At 48.4% G+C, this 24,568-nt stretch overlaps 1 protein-coding gene across 1 annotated transcript in view; it reads left to right on the top strand.

Moving 5' to 3' along the window:
• NTRK3 (neurotrophic receptor tyrosine kinase 3) overlaps positions 1–24,568 on the top strand; it is a 363,948-nt gene that overhangs the window by 147,579 nt on the left and 191,801 nt on the right. Inside the window, exons 9-10 of the mRNA XM_056866098.1 lie at positions 5,631–5,698; positions 10,685–10,787. Coding sequence (XP_056722076.1) covers positions 5,631–5,698; positions 10,685–10,787 — 171 coding nt within the window. The remainder of the gene's footprint in view (positions 1–5,630; positions 5,699–10,684; positions 10,788–24,568) is intronic.

Genomic DNA, 24,568 nt, shown 5'->3' with positions numbered 1-24,568 from the left:
AAGTGTAGTTTGGCGCGGACAGTCTTTCCTTGAAGAACTCAAATGAGAAGGGGTGAATAATTGTGAAATTGAAGTAAGGGGATAGCGTAATGTGAAGGTGTTTGAGGCACTGCAAGAGAGAGATCCTAAATTTTGTATGAGGGAGGTCCAAAAGGTTCTTCAAATCCCCTCACCCTTAGTTTTATCTCGGCACCCCAAACAGAAATGGCCACTGTAGTGATGAAGAAGAAGAAGAGGAGTTGGTTTCTTTATGCCGACTTTCTCCTCCACTGAAGGAAGAATCAAACCGGCTTACAATCACCTTCCCACCCCCTCCCCACAACAGACACCCTGTGAGGTAGGTGGGGCTGAGAGAGCTCTAAGAGAGCTGTGACTAGCCCAAGGTCACCCAGCTGGCTCCATGTGGAGGAGCGGGGAAACAAATCAAAACACCAGATCAGCCTCCACCGCTCATGTGGAGGAGTGGGGAATCAAACCCGGTTCTCCAGATCAGAGTCCATCGCTCCAAACCACTGCTCTTAACCACTACACCTGGCTGGTGATCAAACTTGCTTTTGGGCTGATTTCTTTAGTAGGTTTGAGACGCTGGGCCCACCGCCCCTTCTTACAATGAGTTTCTGATCGGGGTTCTAAAGGCAAGCTTACATTTTGCAACAAAAAGAAGAAGAAGAAAAGGGGGAAAATCCATTCCTCCAAGGTCAGCTTTGATGTGACCTAAATTGGGGTCAGAAAGCGCTGATCTCGCAAGCAGTGGCTCAGCAAAACCAAATCCTTCTTTGTCAGAGTCTTCGGTTCCTTGCAAGCTCTGCTTGCAGCCCTCCCTGGGGGCTGTACTGTACTACACTTTACCCCCCCCTTTGGAACAGAGCTAAATTGTTCCCGGCATCTTCTTGCCTCAAAAGCTGTGTCGAGTCTCCCTCGTCTCAGATTTAGCTGGCTAAGCTGATGGGTAAAACGGAAAGCTTGACGTTCTTTTCCGGGACACCTGTAAGCTGAGTGTCACTGTGAGGCATTAAAGCATAGAGTGGAATGAGTAGGATCTGGGAAGCCCAGGTTCAAATCCCCACTAGCGCCATGGAAACTTGTTGGGTGACCTTGGGCCCGTCCCATACTCTCAGCCTTGACCCTGGCACGTATTTGGATGGGAGGCCTTCAAGGAATCCCAGGGGTGTGACGTGGAGGCAGGCGATGGCAAACCACCTCTGCACGTCTTTTGCCTTGAAAACCCTACCGGGTCACCATAAGTCAGTTGCAACTTGACGGCCAAATGCACACACACCTACATGGAAATTATGAATCGTTCCAATGTGTGCATCTGTCTGTCTGCCTTATTTATCACGATGGGTAGCCGTGTTAGTCTGTCAATAGCAGTAGAAAAGAGCAAGAGTCCAGTATCACCTTAAAGACTGACAAAATGCCTTCATGAGCCACAGCTCCCTTCTTCTGGTGCAGCTAGAATGTGAGTCCATCTGTCCTTAAGTAGAGAAGAGTGAATTAGACACACAAGGGCGATGTAAATGTCAATAGCAAGTCTTCATTTTGTGAGAAAGTTGATGTCTGTATGTACCTGTGCAAGTTTCTTTACAAGGTTGATGAATTTCCTTTCTGTATGGCTAAATATGGCACCTTCCATGGAGATCGATCACTCCAATGGCAGTAGAAAAGAACATGAGTCCAGTAGCACCTTAAAGACTAACAAAAATTTCTGGCAGGGTGTGAGCTTTCGTGATCTGAAGAAGGGAGCTGTGGCTCCCGAAAGCTCACACGCTGCCAGAATTTTTTGTTAGTCTTTAAGGTGCTACTGGACTCTTGCTCTTTTCTGCCGCCTTATTTAAATTATCTATCTAGTATATTTCAATCATGTCTCTTAATCCTGGTCCCTTATTCTTACAACACTTTGAAGTAGAGGTTCCAGAGGGGTTGCTGTGTTTCCACTGCGGCAAAAAACAAATCAGAGTCTTGTGGTGCCTTCAAGACTTACTCACCTTTACACATTATTTGCGTCTATAATTGCAGAAAGATTGAAGAAAAAGATTACAAAGGTTATTCACCGAGACTTGCACACCTTTATTCCAGCGTAAGCTTTTGTGGACAAAGGTCTGCATCCTCAGATGCAGATATTTAATGTAGAAGGTTTTTTTAAAACTCCCACAGGTTGAAGAGGCCATAAATAAAACAACAGGGTCAAATGGAATTAAGTAAAAATCAGTTCTAATCTTGAAAAACGCATTCACCAGTTCTGCTGGTGAATGGATACTAGTCATGATGCATACCTATAAAATGATGCTTATCCATAAAAATGGATACTAGTCAACACAACACAACACAACACAAGTCTTTATTGGCATATAGATACTAGTCATGATGTATACCTATTCTCTCCAGGATCAGAGGAGCATGCTGAATATATTAGGTGCTGTGGAACCTAGGCAGGATGGTGCTGCTGCAGTTGTCTTGCTTGTGGGCTTCCTAGAGGCCCCTGGTTGGCCGCTGTGTGAACAGACTGTTGGACTTGATGGGCCTGGGTCTGATCCAGCAGGGCTTTTCTTATGTTCTAAGGCTTTAAGAGGGAAGTGGACATGTCCATGGAGGAGAGGGCTATCCATGGCTACTAGTAAAAATGGATACTAGTCATGATGCATACATATTCTCTCCAGTATCCGAGGAGCAGGCCTATTATATTAGGTGTTGTGGAACACAGGCAGGAGAATGCTGCTGCAGTCGTCTTGTTTGTGGGCTTCGTAGAGGCACCTGGTTGGCCACTGGGTGAACAGACTGCTGGACTTGATGGACCGTAGTCTGATCCAGCAGGGCTTTTCTTATGTTCTTATAAGCTTGCCTATTATATTGGGTGCTGTGGTATCCAGGCAGGATAAATGCTGCTGCAGTCGTCTCGTTTGTGGGCTTCCTAGAGGCACCTGGTTGGCCACTGTGTGAACAGACTGCTGGACTTGATGGGCCTTGGTCTGATCCAGCAGGGCATTTCTTATGTTCTAAGGCTTTAAGAGGGGAGTGGACATGTTCATGGAGGAGAGGGCTATCCATGGCTATTAGTAAAAATGGATACTAGTCATAATGCATACCTATTCTCTCCAGGATCAGAGGAGCATGCCGATTATATTAGGTGCTGTGGGACACAGGCAGGAGAATGCTGCTGCAGTCATCTTGTTTGGGGGCTTCCTAGAGGCACCTAGTTGGCCATTGTTTGAACAGATGGCTGGACTTGATGGGCCTGGGTCTGATCCAGCACAGGTGTTCTTATGTTCTTATGCTCAGCTAGTAGCTGACACTGAGAGAGAATTCTTTGCACAAGATTGCCCGGTGAATTCCGGGACGGAGTAGGGATATGAATCCAGAACTCTCCAATCTAGGTCTGCATCATTAGATATTGCACCATGGTTTCATTATAGCAGCTGGCTTGTCCAGATGCAAATGGTTGCCGTGATGCAGGGATTACATAGTATCCAACTTCCAAATCCAGCACTCCTCCCGCTGCTCAATACTGCTTTGTTTGATGCTTTCCTGCTTGTGTCTGTATCCATCTCAAGGATCACGTTGTAGGTTAGGAAGAACCTTGAAAAATGGGTGGGGGCGGTTGTTCAATGAAGGGTGAGTTCAAGGTGGGTGTTTCCGTCCTTCAATCACACCAGAAATCTTAAAGGAAATATTTTTTCACACAATGCATAGTTAAATTGTGGAACTCCCTGCCCCAGGATGTGGTGATGGCTGCCAGCTTGGAGGGCTTTAAGAGGGGAGTGGACATGTTCATGGTGGAGAGGGGTATTCATGGTTATTAGTTAGAATGGATACTGGTCATGCTGCATACCTATTCTCTCTAGTATCAGAGGAGCATGCCTATTATTTTGGGTGTGGTGGAACACAGGCAGGATGGTGCTGCTGCAGTCGTCTTGTTTTGGGGCTTCCTAGAGGCACCTGGTTGGCCACTGTGTGAACAGACCGCGGGACTTGATGGGCTTTGGTCTGATCCAGCAGGGCCTTTCTTATGTTCTTATGTTCTTATTCATATTTTTTTCCCCTTTGTATTTCTTGCAGGCGTTTCAGACAGCATCATCACATGTAAGTGGCTCCTTGCCTCTTTGTCTGATCCAGTTCTCCGGGTTGCTTAATCCCTTTACAATAAATGTTCAGTAGATCCTTTACAATAAGTGTTCAGTTGGTGGGGGCATAAGGATGCACTTGGGCGTGGGAAGACAAGGAGTGTTGTTAAAGAATCCATACCATCAAATAGACACGACATAAACATGAGTAGGATTCCGAGTAAGCATGCTTAGGATTTTTCTCTTAAAAAACATGTAGAAGATGAAGAAGAATTGGTTTTTTATATGCCAACTTTCTCTACCACTAAAGGAAGAATTAAACCGGCTTACAATCACCTTCCCTTCCCCTCTCCTCCCCACAACAGACACCCTGTGAGATAGGTGAGGCTGAGAGAGTGTGACTAGCCCGAGGTCACCCTGCAGGCTTCATGTGGAGGAGTGGGGAAACCAACCCGGTTCACCAGATTAGCCTCCGCCGCTCATGTGGAGGAGCAGGGAATCAAACCAGGTTCTCTAGATTAGAGTCCACCCCTCCAAACCACCGTTCTTAACCACTACACCATGCTGGCACACACATGAGAATGTGGTGTGTGTGTATATATATAAACATATAAAATACACTCTTAGCTTGTGGAACTCACAGCCACCTGATGTTGTCACCAGTTTAAACATGTTCCCCCAAAAAAGGATTAGACAAATTCATAGTGGATAGGGTTGCCAACCTCCAGGTGGCAGCTGGAGATGTCCAGCTATTAATACTGTCTCCAGCTGATAGAGATCAGTTCCCCTGGAGAAAATGGCCACTGTGGCCATTGGACTAGGGTTGCCAGGTCCCTCTTCACTAACCGCAGGAGGTTTTTGGGGCGGAGCTTGAGGAGGGCGGGTTTTGGGGAGGGGCGGGACTTCAATGCCATAAAGTCCAATTGCCAAAGCAGCCATTTTCTCCAGGTGAACTGATCTCTATCGGCTGGAGATCAGTTGTAACAGCCTGCATATATTCACTACGGTGGATACTGAGTATGGATTGTTAAACGGCTTTGCAAAAGAGGAATCCTATTGGTCAGTTTGCCAGCTGACATATTGCAAGACGACACTGTGCAGCAAGACATCTGTAATTTCTGTTTGAGGACTTGGATTGCAGGACATTGTGGACAATTCATCTATCTTGTCTATGGTGGTTTAGTATAGTAAATCGTGTTATGAAAACTTTGTGAACTGGTATTTAAAGAGATACTAAGCATGGGAAAAATATAAACATAACAAAAGAATTGGAAGTGGCTGGTTGTTGGGATATTTTTCCTTAACAGGAGATTAGCCAGTACCTGGAGATTGGCAACCCTACATTGGACTCTATGGCATTGAAGTCCCTCCCCTCTCCAAACCCCGCCTTCCCCAGACTCCGCCCCAAAATCTCCAGGTATTTCCCAACCCAGAGCCGGCAACCCTAATAGTGGAGGTTGGAGTTCAGTCAGCAGTTTTAGCCACTTGTAAAAGGGTTTGGTTTAGGATGCCTTGATGTTTTTCCCCCTGGAATATATGATGGACTTCTCCTCTTTGCTCTTTTGCTTTCAGTTGAATATAGTCCGAGCCCTACGCCGCTGATCACAGTGACGCATAAGCCAGAGGAAGACACCTTTGGGGTAAGAACCGTGGGTTGGGTGGTGGGTACAGTGCCCAGGCCGCTGGGCATTAATTGTGGGGTTTGTTTCTGGGAGCCCAGAAGAACAATGTTTTATCACATGTGCCTTTGCACTGCTGTGGGGTTCAAATGATAAATAAGACATTGTACCTAATTTAGACTACGCAGGCCTCAAAAAACTCTGAGTTTGGGCATGAGCACCCTCATGCACATGCTCGAGAATAACCCACAATACAATCTGGTGTATCATATTGAGGGGTTTTTTGTTTCTTTTTTTGTAAGCAACTTTCTAGAGTTGCCAACCTCTAGGTACTAACTGGAGTTCTCCTGCTATTACAAATGATCTCCAGCTGATAGAGATCAATTCCCCTGGAGAAAAACGGCCGCTTTGGCAATTGGACTCTATGGCACTGAAGTCCCTCCCCTCCCCAAACCGCGTCCTCCTCAGGCTCCACCCCGAAAACCTCCAGGTATTTCCCAACCCGGATCTGGCAACCTTAATCTCCATTGGGGGAAACCCCGGGGATAAAAATACCTAAACAGTTAAGATTATATCATTCTGGTACATTCTTCAGGCCCTGAGCTGGGTGGCCTAGGCTAGCCCAATCTCATTAAATCTCAGAAGCTAAGCAGGGTCCACCCTGGTCAGTTGGGAGACCACCAAGGAAGTCAAGGGTTGCTATTCAGAGGCAGGCAATGGGAAACCATAGGGTTGCCAGGTCCCTCTTCACCACCAGCAGGAGGTTTTTGGGGCAGAGCCTGAAGAGGATGGGGTTTGGGGAGGGGAGGGACTTCAATGCCATTGAGTCCAATGGCCAAAGCGGCCATTTTCTCCAGGTGAACTGAGCTCTGTTGGCTGGAGACCAGTTGTAATAGCAGGAGATCAACAGCTAGTACCTGGAGGTTGGCAACCCTAGCAAACCACCTCTGTATATCTCTTGCTTTGGAATACCTACTGGGTTGCCATAAGTAAGGTTGCCAGCCCCCAGGTGGTGGCTGGCAAGCTCCTGTTATTCAAACTGATCTCCAGGCAATAGAGATCAGTTTCCCTGGAGAAAATGGCCACTTTGGAAGGTGGACTTTATGGCATACCCCATTGAAGTCCTTCCCTTCCCCCAAACCCCGCCCTCCTCAGGCTCCACCCCCAATATCTCCTGGTAATTCCCAACCCAGAGCTGCCAACCCTGGCCATAATGCAACTGCAACTTCTTTCCACGGCTGCATTCTGCACAGGGAAACAAGGATGGTTTCTGCTCCTCGTTGAATGTACAACATATAGCAGTTCCCACGTTTGATACTACTTGAGCCAGTGTGGTGTAGTGGTTAAGAATAGAGGTCTGGAGTGGCGGACTCTGATCTGGTGAACCGGGTGGGTTCCCCCACTCCTCCACATGAAACCAGCTGGGTGGCCTTGGTCCAGTCACAGTTCTCTTAGAGCTCTCTCAGTCCCACCTACCTCACAGGGTGTCTGTTGTGGGTAGGGGAAGGGATGGAGATTGTAAGCAGTTTGATTCTCCCTTAAGTGGTAGAGAAAGTTGGCATATAAGAACCAACTCTTCTTCTTCTTCTTGATGGTTGGAAAGGTCCCAACAGCTAGGATTGCCAGGTCCCTCTTCGCTACCGGCGGGAGGTTTTTGGGGCGGAGCCTGAGGATGGTGGGGTTTGGGGGAGGAGTAGGGTTGCCAGGTCCCCCTTCGCTACCAATGGGAGGATTTTGGGGCAGAGCCTGAGGAGGGCGTGGTTTGGGGAGGGACTTCAATGCCATAGAGTCCAATGGCCAAAGCGGCCATTTTCTCCAGGTGAACTGATCTCTATCGACTGGCAATCAGTTGTAATAGCAGGAGATCTCCAGCTAGTACCTGCAGGTTGGCAATTCTAGCGGGTAGGGACTTCAATGCCATAGAGTCCAATGGCCAAAGCGGCCATTTTCTCCAGCTGAACTGATCTCCATCGGCTGGAGATCAGTGGTAATAGTGGGAGATCTTCAGCTAGTACCTGGAAGTTGGCAACCCTACAAACAGGTCATTCGAGAGCTGAGATGTGACTTTTGGAACGGCAAGTTTGACTGCACGAAAACCCTTGAGGAGGGGGGGAAAGGGCCAGATGAGGCAAAAGGCGGGCGGTGAGGGGGGAAGGGAGGGGAGAGCAGTCAGTCTGATTCCAAACAGAAAGCTTTGCTAGAGGCACCAGCGGCTCCCTTCTGCATATATTGACAGAATATTTATTCCTGGCTGTTTTTGGTGTTCAAGACAGCTTTCTCTCAGGGGTTTCTTCCGCCTGCATCTGGGAGACGATTCGTTCGGCTCTGCGCAACCCGCTTAGCTTGTGAAAGCCCCTTTCCCCCCCCTTGAAAAGTGAAAATGCGTTTCCACGTCAAAACAAAGGGACGTTTTGTTCCTCGCAGGCTCGTGCCGCGTCTTGCCTTGGATTATCCTCATGCTTTTATTTATACATGTTGAGTTTTTATTAAATCTGCCTAGACAGTTTCTTTTTCACTACAGTGTGGTGGGGTGTGTGTAAGGACACGTTAAGTGTCAGAAGTCTCCCTTGTGGGAAAGGGACTGTGTCGATACAAGATCAGAAGAAGAAGAAGAGTTGGTTTTTATACCCCACTTTTCTCTACCTAAAGGAATCTCAAAGCGGCTTACAAGTGCCTTCCCTTCCCCTCCCCGCAATAGACAACTTGTGAGGTTTATGGGTCTGAGAGAGTTCAGAGAGAATTCTGACTAGCCCAAGGTCACCCAACTATCTTCATGTGGCGGAGCAGGGAATCGAACCCTCTTGGCCTCTGTGCTATGCCTGCTTGCACGATCCAGATTGGTTTTAGTAGTGTTAAACACAGTTGTGTTGATATTGCAACTGACCAGGGTGGTATAGTGGTCAACAGCAGTGGACTCTAATCTGGAGAACCGGGTTTGATTCCCCACTCCTCCACATGAGCAGCGGACTCTAATCTGGAGAGCCGGGTTTGATTCCCCGCTCCTCCACATGAGCGGCGGACTCTAATCTGGAGAGCCGGGTTTGATTCCCCGCTCCTCCACATGAGCGGCGGACTCTAATCTGGAGAGCCGGGTTTGATTCCCCACTCCTCCACATGAGCTACAGACTCTAATCTGGAGAGCCGGGTTTGATTCCCCACTCCTCCACATGAGCTACAGACTCTAATCTGGTGAACTGGGTTTGATTTAGGGCTGTTGAAAAAAAAATTGGTAAAATTCAGATTCGGCAAAATTCGGCCCGTTTTTATTTGGGAAATGCTGAAGTCCGAACTCCCCTGCTTCAGGTCCGTGCAATTCAGCATGAGATCCGGAGTTCAGGGAAAAATTCGGCCAAATAAAGCCATTAAAAACACAATCGCGCCTTTCCGCGGCTCCGAGGGGGCATTTTTGGGGGTAGAGGTCCCAAACTTTCAACGTAGCTTGAGGGGACCCTTCTTGCAAGAACCCCCAAGTTTTGTAAAGATTGGGTCGGGGGGGGGCAGAGATCTGGGCCCCAAAAGGGGTCCCCCCTCTTTAATGTGCATCTCTGACAATGGGGGTTTGCAATTAGCAGATCTTGCCGCCCATGCCCAAAGCTCCCAGCCCCGACAAACAGCTGAGCTGCGGGGAGCAAGGGCGGGGCAGGTGCGAAGAAGTTTGCAAACCATGCAAAGCAACACATTTGCAACCATGCAAACCATGCAAAGCAACACATTTGCAGCCATGCAAACCATGCAAAGCAACACATTTGCAACCATACAAACCATGCAAAGCAACATGTTTGCAACCATGCAAAGCAACACATTTGCAACCATGCAAAGCAACACCTGACACCTGGCAGTTTGCAAACCATGGAAAGGGACAGAGGCAGCTAGCTATGCATAAGGAGCAGGAGGGGGTGGAATTTCCCCTTTTGCATCGGACTCAGGACCAGACAAATGCATTCTTTAAGTCACAATTTGAAAACCAGTTTTGAGCAAGCATCAAAATAGACCTAACCGATCTTATGAATGAGGGAAAACCTGAGGACACACAACTGAAGCCCCCCCTCAAACCAGGGAAAGAGAGACTCAGGGGGCACCCCCCCCCTGCAGAACAGGCGAAAGCCCCCTTTGGCTTCCCCCCCACCCACAGAAACTGCTCCCTCCCCACATACACACAGACTCTGCTTCCCCCACACACACCCACACAAGAAAAATTATAGAGAAAAGCCCCAAAATGGGTCTTACTGTGAATGTCTTCTATTCCATCTTCTTCGCACCTGCCCCGCCCTTGCTCCCCACAGCTCAGCTGTTTGTCGGGGCTGGGAGCTTTGGGCATGGGCGGCAAGCTCTGCTAATTGCAAACCCCCATTGTCAGAGATGCACATTAAGGGTGGGGAAGAAGACCCAGCTTGGCCACCGATTGGCCGCAGGAGAATGCTGCTTACTAACTGATGGTTATGCTGCTGTGCCGAACCCGAAATTTGCCAAATTTATTCACCGAACACCCCAAACTCGCAGAATTCGGCTCCCCGTTTACCCGCCTTTTTTGAGTTCGGTTCCATCCGAACTAAAAACCGCCGAATCAGGGGAAATTTGGCTGTTTTTCGGTTCTGGATGAACCGAATCGACACCCCTAGTTTGATTCTCCACTCCTCCACATGAGTTACAGACTGTAATCTGGTGAACTGGGTGTGATTCCCCATTCCTCCACATGAGCGGCGGACTCTAACCTGATGAATCAGGTGAGTTTCCCCACTGCTACACATGAAGCCATCTGGGTTACCTTGGGCCAGTCACAGTTCTCTCCGAGCTCTCTTAGCTCCACCTACCTCACAAGGTGTCTATTGGGGGAAGAAGAAGGGAAGGAGATTGTAAGACGGTTTGATTCTCCTTAAAAGTTAGAGAAAATCGGCATATAAAAACCAACTCTTCTTCTTTGACTGTCAAAAGCAGAAATGCAGCCGCTCTGTTTTTGATAGGCAATGACACCCTCTGAGCCTCTAACATTCAGGGTCTCCTTTGCAGGTGTCCATAGCTGTCGGACTCGCGGCCTTTGCGTGTGTCCTCCTGGTGGTCCTCTTCATCATGATCAACAAGTACGGCCGACGGTCAAAGTTTGGGATGAAAGGTACTTATTTTCTCACCCTCTTCTGCGATTCCCGTGGGCATGGTTTCCGGGTTGGCAAGGATATTCCCGCAGTTGGAAATGTATACTGAAGGGAGGATCTCTCAAGCTGGGAGCTGTGATCCCAAGCAGAAAAGCTGGATTGGCTGGTGTGTCGCTCCAACTGCAGTTCAGTGATGCTAATTATTGGCTTGCGACAGGCTGTTCGGTGGGTTTTGTTACGTAACGGGCGGCTTTTCTAGCATGGAGTAAATGGAAATTGCGGGTGACTCTGTGCTCATCTCGTAGTGAGTATATTATGGAAAGGATTGATGGCAAACGTTGTGGGGAAGGTTTTGTGGAGCAAAAGCACATCCTGAAACCAGCTTTCGGACTGGCCGTATTGATGCCAAGAGTAATGGATGTATTCAACACTGCCTGTTTTCTCCTGGCTTTTCTGGTGTTTGTTTACAGCCTTGGGTTAGTTTGGAGTAGCCACAGAATTGTCAGTCTTCCACGGCTCGTGCCTCTTGGCATTCTGCTCTGGAGGTGTGATCTTTGGGTTTCAATGTACCCGCTGGCAACTTTTGGCAGGAACTCGTGTTTGCCTGGCGTCCACTGGATTGTGTCCTAAGCGAAGCAGGAGGTGATGGAGGAGAACTGCTTTTTCCCCTGCTCAAATTGCCTTATCTTGGGAAGCTTTGGGTGGGATTCTGGCTGGAAGGTTTTTTTCCCTTTCCCCCTTTTCTTTTTATCCCTCCCGGACAGGAAAATGAGGGTTGGTTTTAAAAATTAAATGAGTCGCTTCTCTTCCATATGCTCAGACGACTGGAGATCATGTACTTGGGTACACTAAGCTTTGGCGAAGTGGGTGGGGAGGGAAAAAGGGGAGAGGAGCTATGATCCTTGAGATCTATTACCAGACACTAACCCAGTGGATAGCCTACTGTTTCTGTGATCGGTTCTTTCCTCTAACAAAAGGGTTGTGTGCGCGCTTGAATCCACTTTTTAAAAAATGCTTAAGCATACCCAGGGTCCATGTGAGATTTCTTACTCTAGCCCCCTCCCCTCCAAATCCTAGAAACCAACTTGGATTGCTGGAGTTCAGACTGTCAAGTTGTATAAGGCCATAAAGGTAAAAGGTAAAGGTCCCCTCTGCAAGCACCGGGTCATTCCTGACCCATGGGGGGACGTCACATCCAGACGTTTACTGGGCAGACTTTGTCCACTGGGTGGTTTGCCAGTGCCTTCCCCGGTCATCTTCCCTTTACCCCCAGCAAGCTGGGTACTCATTTTACCAACCTCGGAAGGATGGAAGGCTGAGTCGACCTTGAGCCGGCTACCTGAAACCGACTTCCACTGGGATCGAACTCAGGTCGTGAGCAGAGCTTGGACTGCAGTACTGCAGCTTACCACTCTGCGCCACGGGGCCATAGGCCGTTACAATCTAAAACAATATAACAACAAGTTAATATTTACAAAACCAGAATCATTAAAAGAATACGGAAATTAAGGAATTAAAATACACCCATTCGGCTCTGTCCAGCTTTGCCACCTTTCATAATTTACAAAACCAGAATCATTAAAAGAATACGGAAATTAAGAAATTAAAATATGCCCATTCGGCTCTGTCCAGCTTAGCCTCCTTTCGTAATTTGCTCCGCCCTGATTTTCTTGGCCATTTTTCATGAAATATAAGGGTCCATATCCAATAACAAACAGATTAACCTGTCAATGTCAGATGATAATTGTGATGCTGAAAGAATGTTTGCCCAGAACTTGTTCCGGGGCTCAGTGTATAAAGGAAAGGCCAGGACACAATGGGGGAGATCTTCTACTGAACCACCACATATACAAATGCATTGAAACCTACTTGGCTGATAGTGACCATTACAAGACACACCACAGAATCCTACGGAAACTTTGAGTGGGCTCCTATTACCCACTCTGGCATGAATTGGTGTCAGTTAAGTCGATGTCCTCTAGTACTGTGGTGGCCCTGGTATTTACTCTGCAGGAGCTCAGTATAGCAATATTTCCATTCCGCTGCATTCCCATCCCTTTCCCATTGGCTTCAGTTGTCGTCTTCTATGAAAAGTATGGCTGGATAGCATGATCATTAGTGATGGGCCATGTGAGTGCCTAGCATTGCTAGACAGAGGGGTTGTGGCTCGGTGGTAGACCATCTGCTCTACATGCAGGAAGTTCCTGGTTCAAGCCCTGGCAATTCCATTTTAAAGGTTGCCAGGTCCCTCTTTGCCACTGGCGGGAGGTTTTTGGGATGGAGCCTGAGGAGGGCGAGGTTTGGAGAGGGGAGGGACTTCAGTGCCATAGAGTCCTATTGCCAAAGCGGCCATTTTCTCCAGGGGAACTGATCTCTATCGGCTGGAGATCAGTTGTAACAGCAAAAGATCTCCAGCTAATACCTGGAGGTTGGCAGCCTTAGTTCTTTCCCTCTCTTTGGCCCCCTTTTCTTGAGACTTTCACATGGCCTTAGATGTTGCAAAAGCAAGACACAGCTGACTTCAACTGGTGTGCGGGTGTGAGCTTTCAGTCTAGTTGCGTCAGGCAGCCATTTTATGATTGGCTCCGCCTCCTGCGGCAGCCATTTTGCAGCGGTACCCTCGCTCAAAATTCCAAAGGTGCTCACCAGCTCAAAAAGTGCAGGGACCCCTGAACCAGACAAATGCCATTAAAATTGTGATGCCCACTCACAGCGTGATAAAAAGGCCGACATACATGCACTCACTTCTTTCCCTCATGCATGTGTGAGACACATGTGCATGTAGACACCCCCTCACATGGAACTGTTAACATTAATGGTCCATGGCTATAAGACTGCTGATATCATACTTCCCTTGTACAAATCTATGGTGAGACTAGACTTGGAATACTGTGTACAGTTCTGGTCCCCACACCTAAAAAAGGATATTACAGAGCTTGAGAAGGTGCAGAAAAGAGCAACCAAAATGATCAGGGGACTAGAGCAACTGTCCTATGGGGAGCGGTTAAAACACTTAGGGCTGTTTAGCTTAGAAAGAAGGCGGCTAAGGGCAGACATGATAGAGGTCTATAAAATTATGCATGGTTTGGAGAGAGTGGACGGGAAGAAGCTTTTCTTCCACTCTCATAATACTGGAACGTGGGGGTCATCTGCTGAAGCTGGAGGGTGACAGATTCAAAACAGATAAAAGGAAGTATTTCTTCATGCACCACATAGTTAAATGGTGGAACTCCCTGCCCCAGGATGTGGTGATGGCTGCCAACTTGGAAGGCTTTAAGAGGGGAGTGGACATGTTCATGGAGGAGATGGGTATCCATGGCTACTAGTCAAAATGGATACTAGTCGTGATGCATACCTATTCTCTCCAGAATCAAAGAAGCATGCTGAATATATTAGGTGCTGTGGAACACAGGCAGGATGCTGCTGTTGCAGTTGTGTTGTTTGGGGGCTTCCTAGAGGCACCTGGTTGGCTGCTGTGTGAACAGACTGCTGGACTTGATGGGCCTGGGTCTGATCCAGCACGGCTTTCCTTATGTTATTATGTTCTTATTGAAGTCCTCCCACCCTTGACGGTAAAATTTGCATCGAAGTACATTCTCCCCTTTTGGTGTAAGGGGCAACCTTTGGATGGTACATTCCTTTTTAACAAGGGGAACCTGTACTACCTTCGATAAGCTCTTGCGCCAGCTTGTACTGACGTTTCCCATTACTTCTCCCATAAATCATTGTCATAAATTTCCCTCTGCAGAGTTAATTCTTTTTCTTCTTTTAAGAATTTTTTTTTTAATCGGTAGGGCTGTTAAGCAGAATCCGCAGTACAGGAATGTTCTCAAACCTAGGATGACCGCATCCTGGATCTCTTGATTTATCCAGTCCGTAGCTCTGTTTAAGGAGCGATCAAAAACCTTCCCCTTGATGCAAGTGGATGTGTTCTTTGCAAAAATTGTCGCCGTTTTCAGTTGATTATACTGCCCGCAAATTACCCCATTGTTGCTGCCTGCAGAATTTGATTTAATTAAGCATCACCTCGCATGTGAAAGGACTGCCAGTGTCTGTATAAACCACTGCTGCACAATTAAGTCAACAACGCAGCAACAATTCATATGGGCATTGACTGGGTAACATCTGGGGCAGCAGCTAGCCCTGTTGTAAGGCAGTCAACAATGCTCCAATCTAGGCGTTTGTAGTCCTGAGGCTACAGACCAGAGACCAATTGCCCTGTAAGTCCTGTTTCATTCAGTGGGATTTACGTCTGACTAAACACACTTAGGATTGCCATGTAGATCTTCAACAAGGAGGGTGTGTGTTAAATTTTATACCTGATCATTTAATGATTCCGTATCAGGAATTTACTTCCGACAGCCAGTGAGGTGTAGTGGTTAGGAGCGGTGGACTCTAATCTGGAGAACCAGGTTTGATCCCCCACTTCTCCCCAGGAGCAGCAGACTGTAATCTGGTGAGCTGGGTTGGTTTCCCCATTCCTACACGTGAGCGGTGGTCTCTAATCTAAAGAACTGGGTTGGTTTTCCTACTCCACTTGAAGCCTGCTGGGTGACCTTGGGCCAGTCACAGTTCTTTCCGAACTCTCTCAGCCCCACCGACCTCACAAGGTCTCTGTTGTGGGGAGGGGAAGGCAAGGCAAGCGTAAGCTGCTTTGAGACTCCCTAAAGGTAGACAAAGTCAGCATATAAAAACCAACTCTTCTTCTTTTTCTTAACTAATGCTTGATTTTAAAAGCCAATCGAAAGTTCACGGACCAAGTTGACCTGCGTTGACATGCCCTCATTAAGGGGCTTTAAAAGAAATATTCATCTGCCGATCTGAACAAAAGACCAAAGCAGCCAAGGAAAAGGACAAGGGGAGAATAAATCACTGATTGCTTGCAACGGAGTCGGTGATGTTTTAGGGATGGCATTATCGTCGGCTCATTTGGTATTCGTTTCTAATAGCCCCGATCAGAGCAGCGATATGAATGTGTATGTCAAAAAGTACTTGTGGAGTCGTTCTGTTGTCACTTAAAATCAACTAATAGACACTTAAATCCAAGTGGCAGCCTATCTGATTATGATTGGGAGGGGAGATCCCTCACTCATTTTCCTTGTAAACATATGGTAACTGTTCGTCGAGTTGATGATAGCCCAACGGTGCTGGTGTTTTGATTTCAAGGGCTCTCACAAAGTCATCTCAGAGGCCCATATAGGAGGCGCGTCATGGCCGTAGGGTTGCCAGGTCCCTCTTTGTCACCGGCGGGGTTTTTTTGAGATGGAGCCTGAGGAGGGCAGGGTTTGGGAAGGAAAGGGACTTCAATGCCATAGAATCCAATTGCCAAGGCAGCCATTTTCTCCAGGGGAACTGATCTCGGTCGGCTGGAGAGCAGTTGTAATAGTAGGAGATTTCCAGCTAGTACCTGGAGTTTGGCAACCCTACTGGGACGTGGGTGATCAGACCCAAATCCGGACTTGGAGGTTGAGTTCACCAGCAGAACAAGTCCTTAATTTTACTGGCTAATGGTGAAAGGCATAAGAACATAAGAAACACCAAGCTGGATCGGACCAAGGTCCATCAAGTCCAGCAGTCTGTTGACACAGTGTGCCTCTAGGAAGCCCACAAGCAGGACGGCTGCAGCAGCATTGTCCTGCCTGTCTTCCACAGCACCTAAAATAATAGGCATGCTCCTCTGATCCTGGAGAGAATCAACTGTGATACTTTTGTGCATGCAAAACCCTGACTCTTAGTGTTTATTCTGGGTCCAGCCAATCCAGAAGCACTGGAGTTGTTAGGATGAGCCTGGCAAACTCCACCCTCCTCAGGCTCCATCCCAAAACCTCCCGCCGGTGGCGAAGAGGGACCTGGCAACCCTAGTTAAAACGTGGTATAATCCATTTTAGCCTAAGCTGGAGCTTCATGCAACCACCAGAGGAGTTCCCAGTTGGGAAGATAGTGCAGGGAAGACGAGTTAGCCCCCTGTGTCTGACTAGTGAATCCTTGATCTGTATAGGCCTCCCCAGGGCTTTTCAAAGGGGTTTTAGAACTTCTGCACCGTGCGCAGAGTCTTTGCCATAGAAGGAAAGTTAACAAATGGAAGCCCGCCTCTGTTGTCTGTTTCCCCCCCCCGAACCTGCCTTGCAATCTGCTGAGTGCTGAAGTTTGTCTTCTAAACCCAGCGGAGCTTCGGGGCATTTGGAACTTGTCAGGGTTACGGCCTTTTCTGCATTTGGATCGCTTTATCGGGTTTTAAAAGCTTTGCAGACCGGCCCGTTTGCTCGGCGTGGCTTCTTTTTCACCGGCGCTTGAACCCGAGGAGAGGCTTCAGCAGGGATTCCGAGCCGTTAAGTGCTTTATCTCTTGCCAAATTGAAGATATATATTTTTTGATTTCGGCGTCGTAAAAACGGCCTGGTCCCCGTTTGCAAGTGTCTCGCCATCCATTAAAGCAAACACAATCTGGGGGTCGTAAAAACCAATAACCGCGCTTGAACTTTTGCGCGACGTCTCTGCTGTGACCCGTAGGAAAAAGATTGCACCGGAGGGAACTATATAGAATCTCCCAACAGAAACCCATTTTCCTCGCTTCCCCCCCCTTAAACACTGAGCCTGTGTGTCCTAGGAGACTACGCTGCAGTTCAGTGTGATATCACGGTGCAAATACTGTGTTACAGATACGAAGGATGGCCCTGGGAAATGTCGTTGAGACGGCTGCATTCTTTTGGCCTCCCTCAGCAATTCTTCGGACTGCTAGCCAGAGCTTCTAACCATCAGGACTGAGCGAAGCCTTCATTGGGTCTTGAACTGGAGGCTTGAGCGGTGCCCGTTGGGGGCTAAGTCTGTGCTCCCCGTTCCAGCTCTCGCTAAAAGCAGGAACGGCAGGCACACAAACTGAAGATGCTCCCTTGAACCCTTTAGGCCAGGGGTGTCAGCGTCAATTGTTACGAGGACTGGATATGACATCAAAGTCACTTGGTCAGGCCAGGCCTCACCAGCCCTGGCCAGATCAGGAGTAGGGGTGGGCTCCAGCCTGTTCTTCCCCGAACCTGCCTTGCCTGGGAAGCGAGGAAGATAGGTTTCTGTTGGGAGATTCTATATAATTCCCTCCGGTGCGATCTTTTCCCTACGGGTCACAACAGAGACGTCACGCAAAAGTTCAACAGAGATCCCCTGGAGAAAATGGCTGCTTTGGAAGGTGGGCTGTATGGCGTTATACCCCGCTGAAGTCCCTCCACTCCCCAAACCTTGCCCTCCTCAGGCTCCACCCACAAAACCTCCAGGTATTTCCCAACCTGGATCTGGCTACCCAAACGTCATCCCATCCTTTCCTCTCTCCCCTTGGGAGTTTTAGGAATGAGACAACCCCCTGATGCTTCAGGTTCCCAGGTCCCTCTTCGCCACTGGTAGGAGGTTTGGGGGCAAAGCCTGAGGAGGGTGGAGTTTGGGGAGGGGAGGGACTTCAATGCCATAGAGTCCAATTGCCAAAGCAGCCATTTTCTCCAGGTGAACTGATCTCTATTGGCTGGAGATCAGTTGTAATAGCAGAAGATACATGAATACATGAAGCTGCCTTCTACTGAATCAGACCCTCGGTCCATCAAAGTCAGTATTGTCTACTCAGACTGGCAGCGGCTCTCCAGGGTCTCAGTCAGAGGTCTTTCACATCACCTACCTGCCTAGTCCCTTCAACTGGAGATGCCGGGGATTGAACCTGGGACTTTCTGCATGCCAAGCAGATGCTCTACCACGGAGCCACAGCCCTTCCCCTAAAAGTACCTTCACATGAACATATGAAGCTGCCTTCTACTGAATCAGACACTTGGTCTATCAAAGTCAGTATTGTCTGCTTAGACCAGCAGCGGCTCTCCAGGGTCTCAGTCAGAGGTCTTTCACATCACCTACCTGCCTAGTCCCTTTAACTGGAGATGCCGGGGATTGAACCTGGGACCTTCTGCATATCAAGCAGATGCTCTACCATGGAGCCACAGCCCCTCCCCTAAAAGTACCTTCACATGAACATATGAAGCTGCCTTCTACTGAATCAGACACTTGGTCCATCAAAGTCAGTATTGTCTATTCAGACCGGCAGTGGCTCTCCAGAGTCTCAGGCAAAGGTCTTTCACATCCCTTACTTGCCTAGTCCCTTTAACTGGAGATGCCAGAGATTGAACCTGGGACCTTCTGCATGCCAAGCAGATGCTCTACCACTGAGCCATGGCCTCTTTCCATAAGTTCAGTTGAACACATGAACACATGAAGCTGCCTTATACTGAATCAGACCCTTGGTCCATCGAAGCCAGTATTGTCTACTCAGACCGGCAGCTGCTCTCCATGGTCTCAGGCAGAGGTCTCCAGCTAGTACCTGGAGGTTGGCAATCCTACTGATGTTCATGTTTCTGACAGTATGAAATGGGCAGGGTTCTCTACTGAAGTCAGACCGAAGCAAAGGGTTTGCAACTGCTGGATTCTAAAGAAAAACCCCATCCAAAGTCATCTGAATCTCAAACCTGATTCTGGTGCAGATTTCCACCTCCTCCCCAAGCACAATGTAAGTAAAGGAGACTCAGCCGGGCATCGACAAACCGGTGGGGTCAAGGAGTTAATGAGGGCTGGAAGGAACTGGCAGAGCATCGCTAACTAGCTTCATGCGGAGCTTCCCAATTACGCAGCTGTTGCCAGAGCCTGGGGGAAGGGGAGAAGAAGGCCAGGAGTCAGGGTGAAGAATCGTAGAACGCCTCCCCTTGGGAAGGGCCCATGGCTGGGCGGTAAGAGTGGAGGAGTGGGGAATCAAACTCGGTTCTCTAGATCAGAGTCCACTGCTGCAAACCACCGCTCTTAACCACTACACCACGCTGTCTCTTGGAGGTTTTTGCCTTCCTCTGGGCATAAAGCAAGGGTAACCGGGGGAATGGGGAGGTCAACTCACTGACCTGCGCATGTGAACCCAACCTGACACCCGGTGTTTCTCACCCCGTCTTCGGCTTTTCTGTAAATGCCCTTAAGTAGAGCTATCAACTTAACTTTTTCCCCAGACAGGGAAAAAAACTGAGGGGGGGGGGAAGAATGGGGGAAGTAAATTAATTTTAGGTCAGGATGTTCCCAGCTCCCTCAGGTGTGAAGGCATTAAAAGATGTGAGCTTTTGAGGCGGTAAAAAAGAAAAGAGAGAGAGACAGAGATGGCACATTGATGGTCAAACATTGCTTTTAAAAAGGCTTCTCTGGACAACGTGTGCTGGAAATGGGGGGAATGAAATGAAATGCTTGGGGCCACGTCTTATTTTGCCTTTGTGTCGGTGTGCCCTGGCAAGGGTCTATTGAGGGAGCGCCCAGGTGGGCATTACATCTCTCCTAGGAAGGATTTTGTTTTATCTCTTTGAAATAAAAAGACTCGGGCTGGGCCTTCGCATGCCATGGATGAGCTAGGAAAACTTTTCTTGGACTGTACTGTTTGACTCAAGTGGGGGTGGGGGGGAATCACACAGTGCTTAGAGTATCAGGCTAAGAGTTGAAAACTTGAGTTGATTCTGCCATGACGTTCACATGGTGGTAGGGTTGCCATCCTCCAGGTACTAGCTGGAGATCTGCTATTACAACTGATATCCACCTGGTTGAGGTCAGTTCCCCTGGAGAAAATGGCTTCTTTGGCCATTGGACTCTATGGCATTGAAGTCCCTCCCCTCCCCAGTTTTGCTAAGGTCCCAACAAGTTTGACAGGGACTTTGTGGATAGTTAGGGTTGACAACCTTTAGGTAGTGGCTGGAGATCTGCTATTTCAGCTGATCTCCAGCTGATGGAGATCAGTTCCCCTGGAGAAAATGGCCACTTTGGCCATTGGACTCTATGGCATTGAAGTCCCTCCTCAGGCTCCACCCCCAAACTCAGATTTGGCAACCCTAATCTCCAATGGGGAAAACCTGTGGGTAGAAATACCTGAACAGTTAACATAATATCATTCTGGCATCTTGAGCACATTCTGGCACCATGAGCTGAATAGTGCAGGCTAGCCCAATCTCATCAGTTCCCTTGGAGGAAATGGCTGCTTTGGCAATTGGACTCTATGGCATCGACATACCTCCCCTCCCTAAACCCTTCCCTCCCCAAGCTCCGCCCAAAAAATTTCCCGCCAATGGCAAAGCGGCACCTGACTACCCTATCTCCAACTGATAGAGTTCAGTTCCCCTGGAGAAAATGGCCGCTTTGGCAATTGGACTCTATGGCATTGAAGTCCCTCCCCTCCCCAAACCCCACCCTCCTCAGGCTCTGCCCCAAAAACCTCCCACCAGTGGCCAAGAGGGACCTGGCAACCCTACAAAGACGTGCAAAGTGGTCCCATGTCTCTGTGGGATGAGAGAGGAACGGACTTTGCTTTGTGGCTTTGATTCGCAGCCTCGACTTCGGCAACACTGGCTCGGGATCCAGCCGGCTGACGCCCGCGCTCTGCACCCAACAGGAGCTGCCTCTGCCTGGCTCGGCTCAGCGTCTGCCATTCGCACAAAAGCCCATCTCCCCGAGACAGCTGCCAGAAGTGGGGGGCAACGTGGCCGTCCCTTTTGTCGCCGACGAGACAATTTCCCTCTGATCCCCTAAAAGCTCTCGTGACATCCGCAATTTCCCCGGGGGATAATGCAGGCCCGTTAAGCTGGGCCGTCTCGGAGGCTTTCGGAGCGCCTGCCTGGAGAGGAGCATTCAGCGGGTTTTGATATCCGCTGACAGGACTTAATAATCATTAGGCTAAGTGGCGCCATCGTGGCAGGAGCCGGGGAGGGTGCCGTCCTTGGGCAGAGGTGTCTTTCCTCCTCTCTCCTTATACCGGCTAAGAAAAGGCTGCTTTTCGATCCGGCCTCGACTGAAATCTTGCCAGCCCAACTGCTTGATTCGTAGGGATCCAAGTGTTCTGCTTTGGTAACGTTAACTTTGCCCATGGTACGCCCGTTATATTTCTTTTGTCTTCTTCCAAAAAAACGTGCGGGGGCGTAAATGGTTTCCCCTTCCTCTTTTTTTAATCCTCACGACTAAGGCTGCTAACCTCCAGGGACTGTGTTGGGAGAAAAAGAACAGCACTAAGGCGCAAGCTAATAATTCTAACAAACTCACCAACTAATAAAGATGCCTTAACAACAATTATTTATTCATGCACTTACTAAATAGCTAGCCACACTACCTCTAATCTACAATAGATACTCATAGAACCATAGTCAGAATTCCCAACGCACAAACTACAAATCACACTCTAGAATACAACTAAACATCAAATGCAGAGAACATCTGTATTGGAAATATGAATGTCCATATAGAAGAGTCTCTCTTGGCTTTCAGTGGACAATATCCGTCGGTGTAGGGAACACCCCAATGACTCACTTATTCCAAAGGAAAAATGGAGAAGAGTAGATTCAGAGTTCCAAGTGTTGAGAGCAATTGGACAAATGCCCCAGCCGGAGCTCACTATGTGACCTCCAAAAAGAAGGCAGAAAATAAGGTAGAGCGAAAGGCAAAGCCCAACATGGACGCCACCTCTACATTGGTGTGCGTTTCGCAAGCTTCATCAGCTAGTTGGTCTCCTTATTTGGATACATTATCTGCACCAGCGAATTGCCAACCATTAGTATAATTTCCCATGGGTGGAACACCTCCCCAGAAGAGAATTGGACCTCCACGGGTTCCTCTATTCCTTGCTCAGTCTCCAGGGACTAGCTGGAGATCTCCCGCTATTGCAACCAATCTCCAGGTAACAGAGGTCAGTTCACCTGGACAAAATGGACACTTTGGCCATTGGACTCTATGGTGTTGAAGCCCCTCCCCTCCCCAAACCTCACCCTCCTCAGGCTCTGCCCCAAAACCTCCGGCCACCGGCAAAGAAGGGACCTGGCAACCCTACTCAAAACAACCCTTGTGGTAGAAAAAGCTAAGAGAGAGAAAACAGGGGAGGACAGATTTTTTTCTAAAATAAAGAAATGATGGGGAGGTCTGGCGGAGTGTACCTTCAGGAATTCACCCAAGTCAGTGCTATATTCCTCCCCCCACCAATCTGTAGGCATCCCTTTTTACAAAGACCTTGTTGTTTCATTGTGTTGGAAAAACACAATAATTTACAAAGACTAGCAAGCACAGGGTCATTTATTAGGCTGTGATTATGGTTTTTAATCAAGCCGAAGCAGCTAAGTTTACCAATAAGGAGAAGGAGAAAGTGTCGAAGGTTGAGAAAGCATGGACAAAAGGCTGCAGAATCCTTGAGATCAATTTTTGCCCCCCCCCCCACATGAATCCTTCTCTTTCTTATTTTACGGCCTTTAAAATAAATACGCTAGCGAATCTGCATGTAGAGAATTGCAAGGTTATTTCTAGCTGCTGAGAGGCAGGTCACAGTGTTTAGTACGACCCACCGTTTCAACACCCCCTGGTAGGGGTGTGCATTTGGCTAAAGCCGAACCGGGGGAAAACCCCACTGCAAAATGCACGTGGATTTCAGAGGCTGTAGACGGCGCAGAACTGAACGCTGGGATCAGCAGTGCCCAGCATTAAGCTCTGTGATGCATAATTTTGGGTTCGGTTTTAATAAACCCGAAAATCTTCGGTTATTTGAAAAATCCAAATCCTTATATATATATTTATTTTATTTCATGAAAATTTCCGGGTTTATTAAACCCGAACCCGAAAAATACCGGGAAATGGTGCACCGCCCTATCCCCTGGTACTCTTCTACAATAAAATGAAACTCATGTGAGAAAGTCTGTGGGTGAATGGTAGAGCGCCTGCATTGCATGCAGAAGGTCCCAGGTTCAATCCCCGGCATATCCAGTCTGACACTGAGCAAGATGGGGTAGCGTGGCCTTGTTCCTGGGCACTCCAGTTCAATTACCATTTTTACTATCAGTACACACTTCTCAGAGTTAAAGAGGTGTAGGATCAAAATTCCAGGGGCCCTGGGGGGCCCATGGAGTTGGGCAAGTCACATGTCAGATTGCCAGCCTCCAGGTGGTGACTGGAGATCTCTTACTATTACAACTGATCTCCATGTGACAGAGATCTGTCCACTGGGCGAAAATGGTTGCTTTGGATGGTGGGCTCTATGGCATTACACCCCACTGAAGTCCCTCCCTTCCCCAAACCCCACCCTCCTCAGACCCCACCCCCCAAATCTCCAGGGATGTCCCAATCCTGAGCTGGCAACCCTAACTCACATGCTTGGGCTGAATCAGGGTCACCAACCTTTTCTTTAATGAGAGCTACTTCTGAGTCAGAGCCCTGTGGCGCAGAGTGGTAAGCTGCAGTACTGCAGTCCAAGCTCTGCTCACGACCTGAGTTCGATCCCAACGGAAGTTGGTTTCAGGTAGCCGGCTCAAGGTTGGCTCAGCCTGCCATCCTTCCGAGGTCAGTAACATGAGTCCCCAGCTTGCTGGGGGTAAAGGGAAGATGACTGGAGAAGGCACTGGCAAGCCACCCCATAAACAAAGTCTGCTTCGTAAACGTCGGGATGTGACGTCACCCCATGGGTCAGGAATGACCCGGTGCTTGCACAGGGGAACTTTATCATTTTACTTCTGAGTCATGAAAAATATTTAGAGTTACTTTCCTCCTTCCCAACATGGTACTGAGTTTTGTTCTGTCCTAGAAAGAGAAGACAAACGCGGAAGAGAACCAGCAATGCAGCGATTACCTAAGCAACACAAATTAAAAACCCTATGCAATAGCAGCTTTAAAGAAAACCTAGAGCAGATCTTTTCCTAGTCTTTCCTGAGTCTTCAGAGGTACAGTGGGAAAATACATATTTTAGGATAACATTGTATTATCACTGTGGGAACACACAGAGAAACGGCTGC

The sequence above is a fragment of the Euleptes europaea genome, chromosome 20 (assembly GCF_029931775.1).
Source record: "Euleptes europaea isolate rEulEur1 chromosome 20, rEulEur1.hap1, whole genome shotgun sequence".
NCBI lineage: Eukaryota > Metazoa > Chordata > Lepidosauria > Squamata > Sphaerodactylidae > Euleptes > Euleptes europaea.
This window is presented reverse-complemented; position numbering and strand designations above follow the sequence as displayed.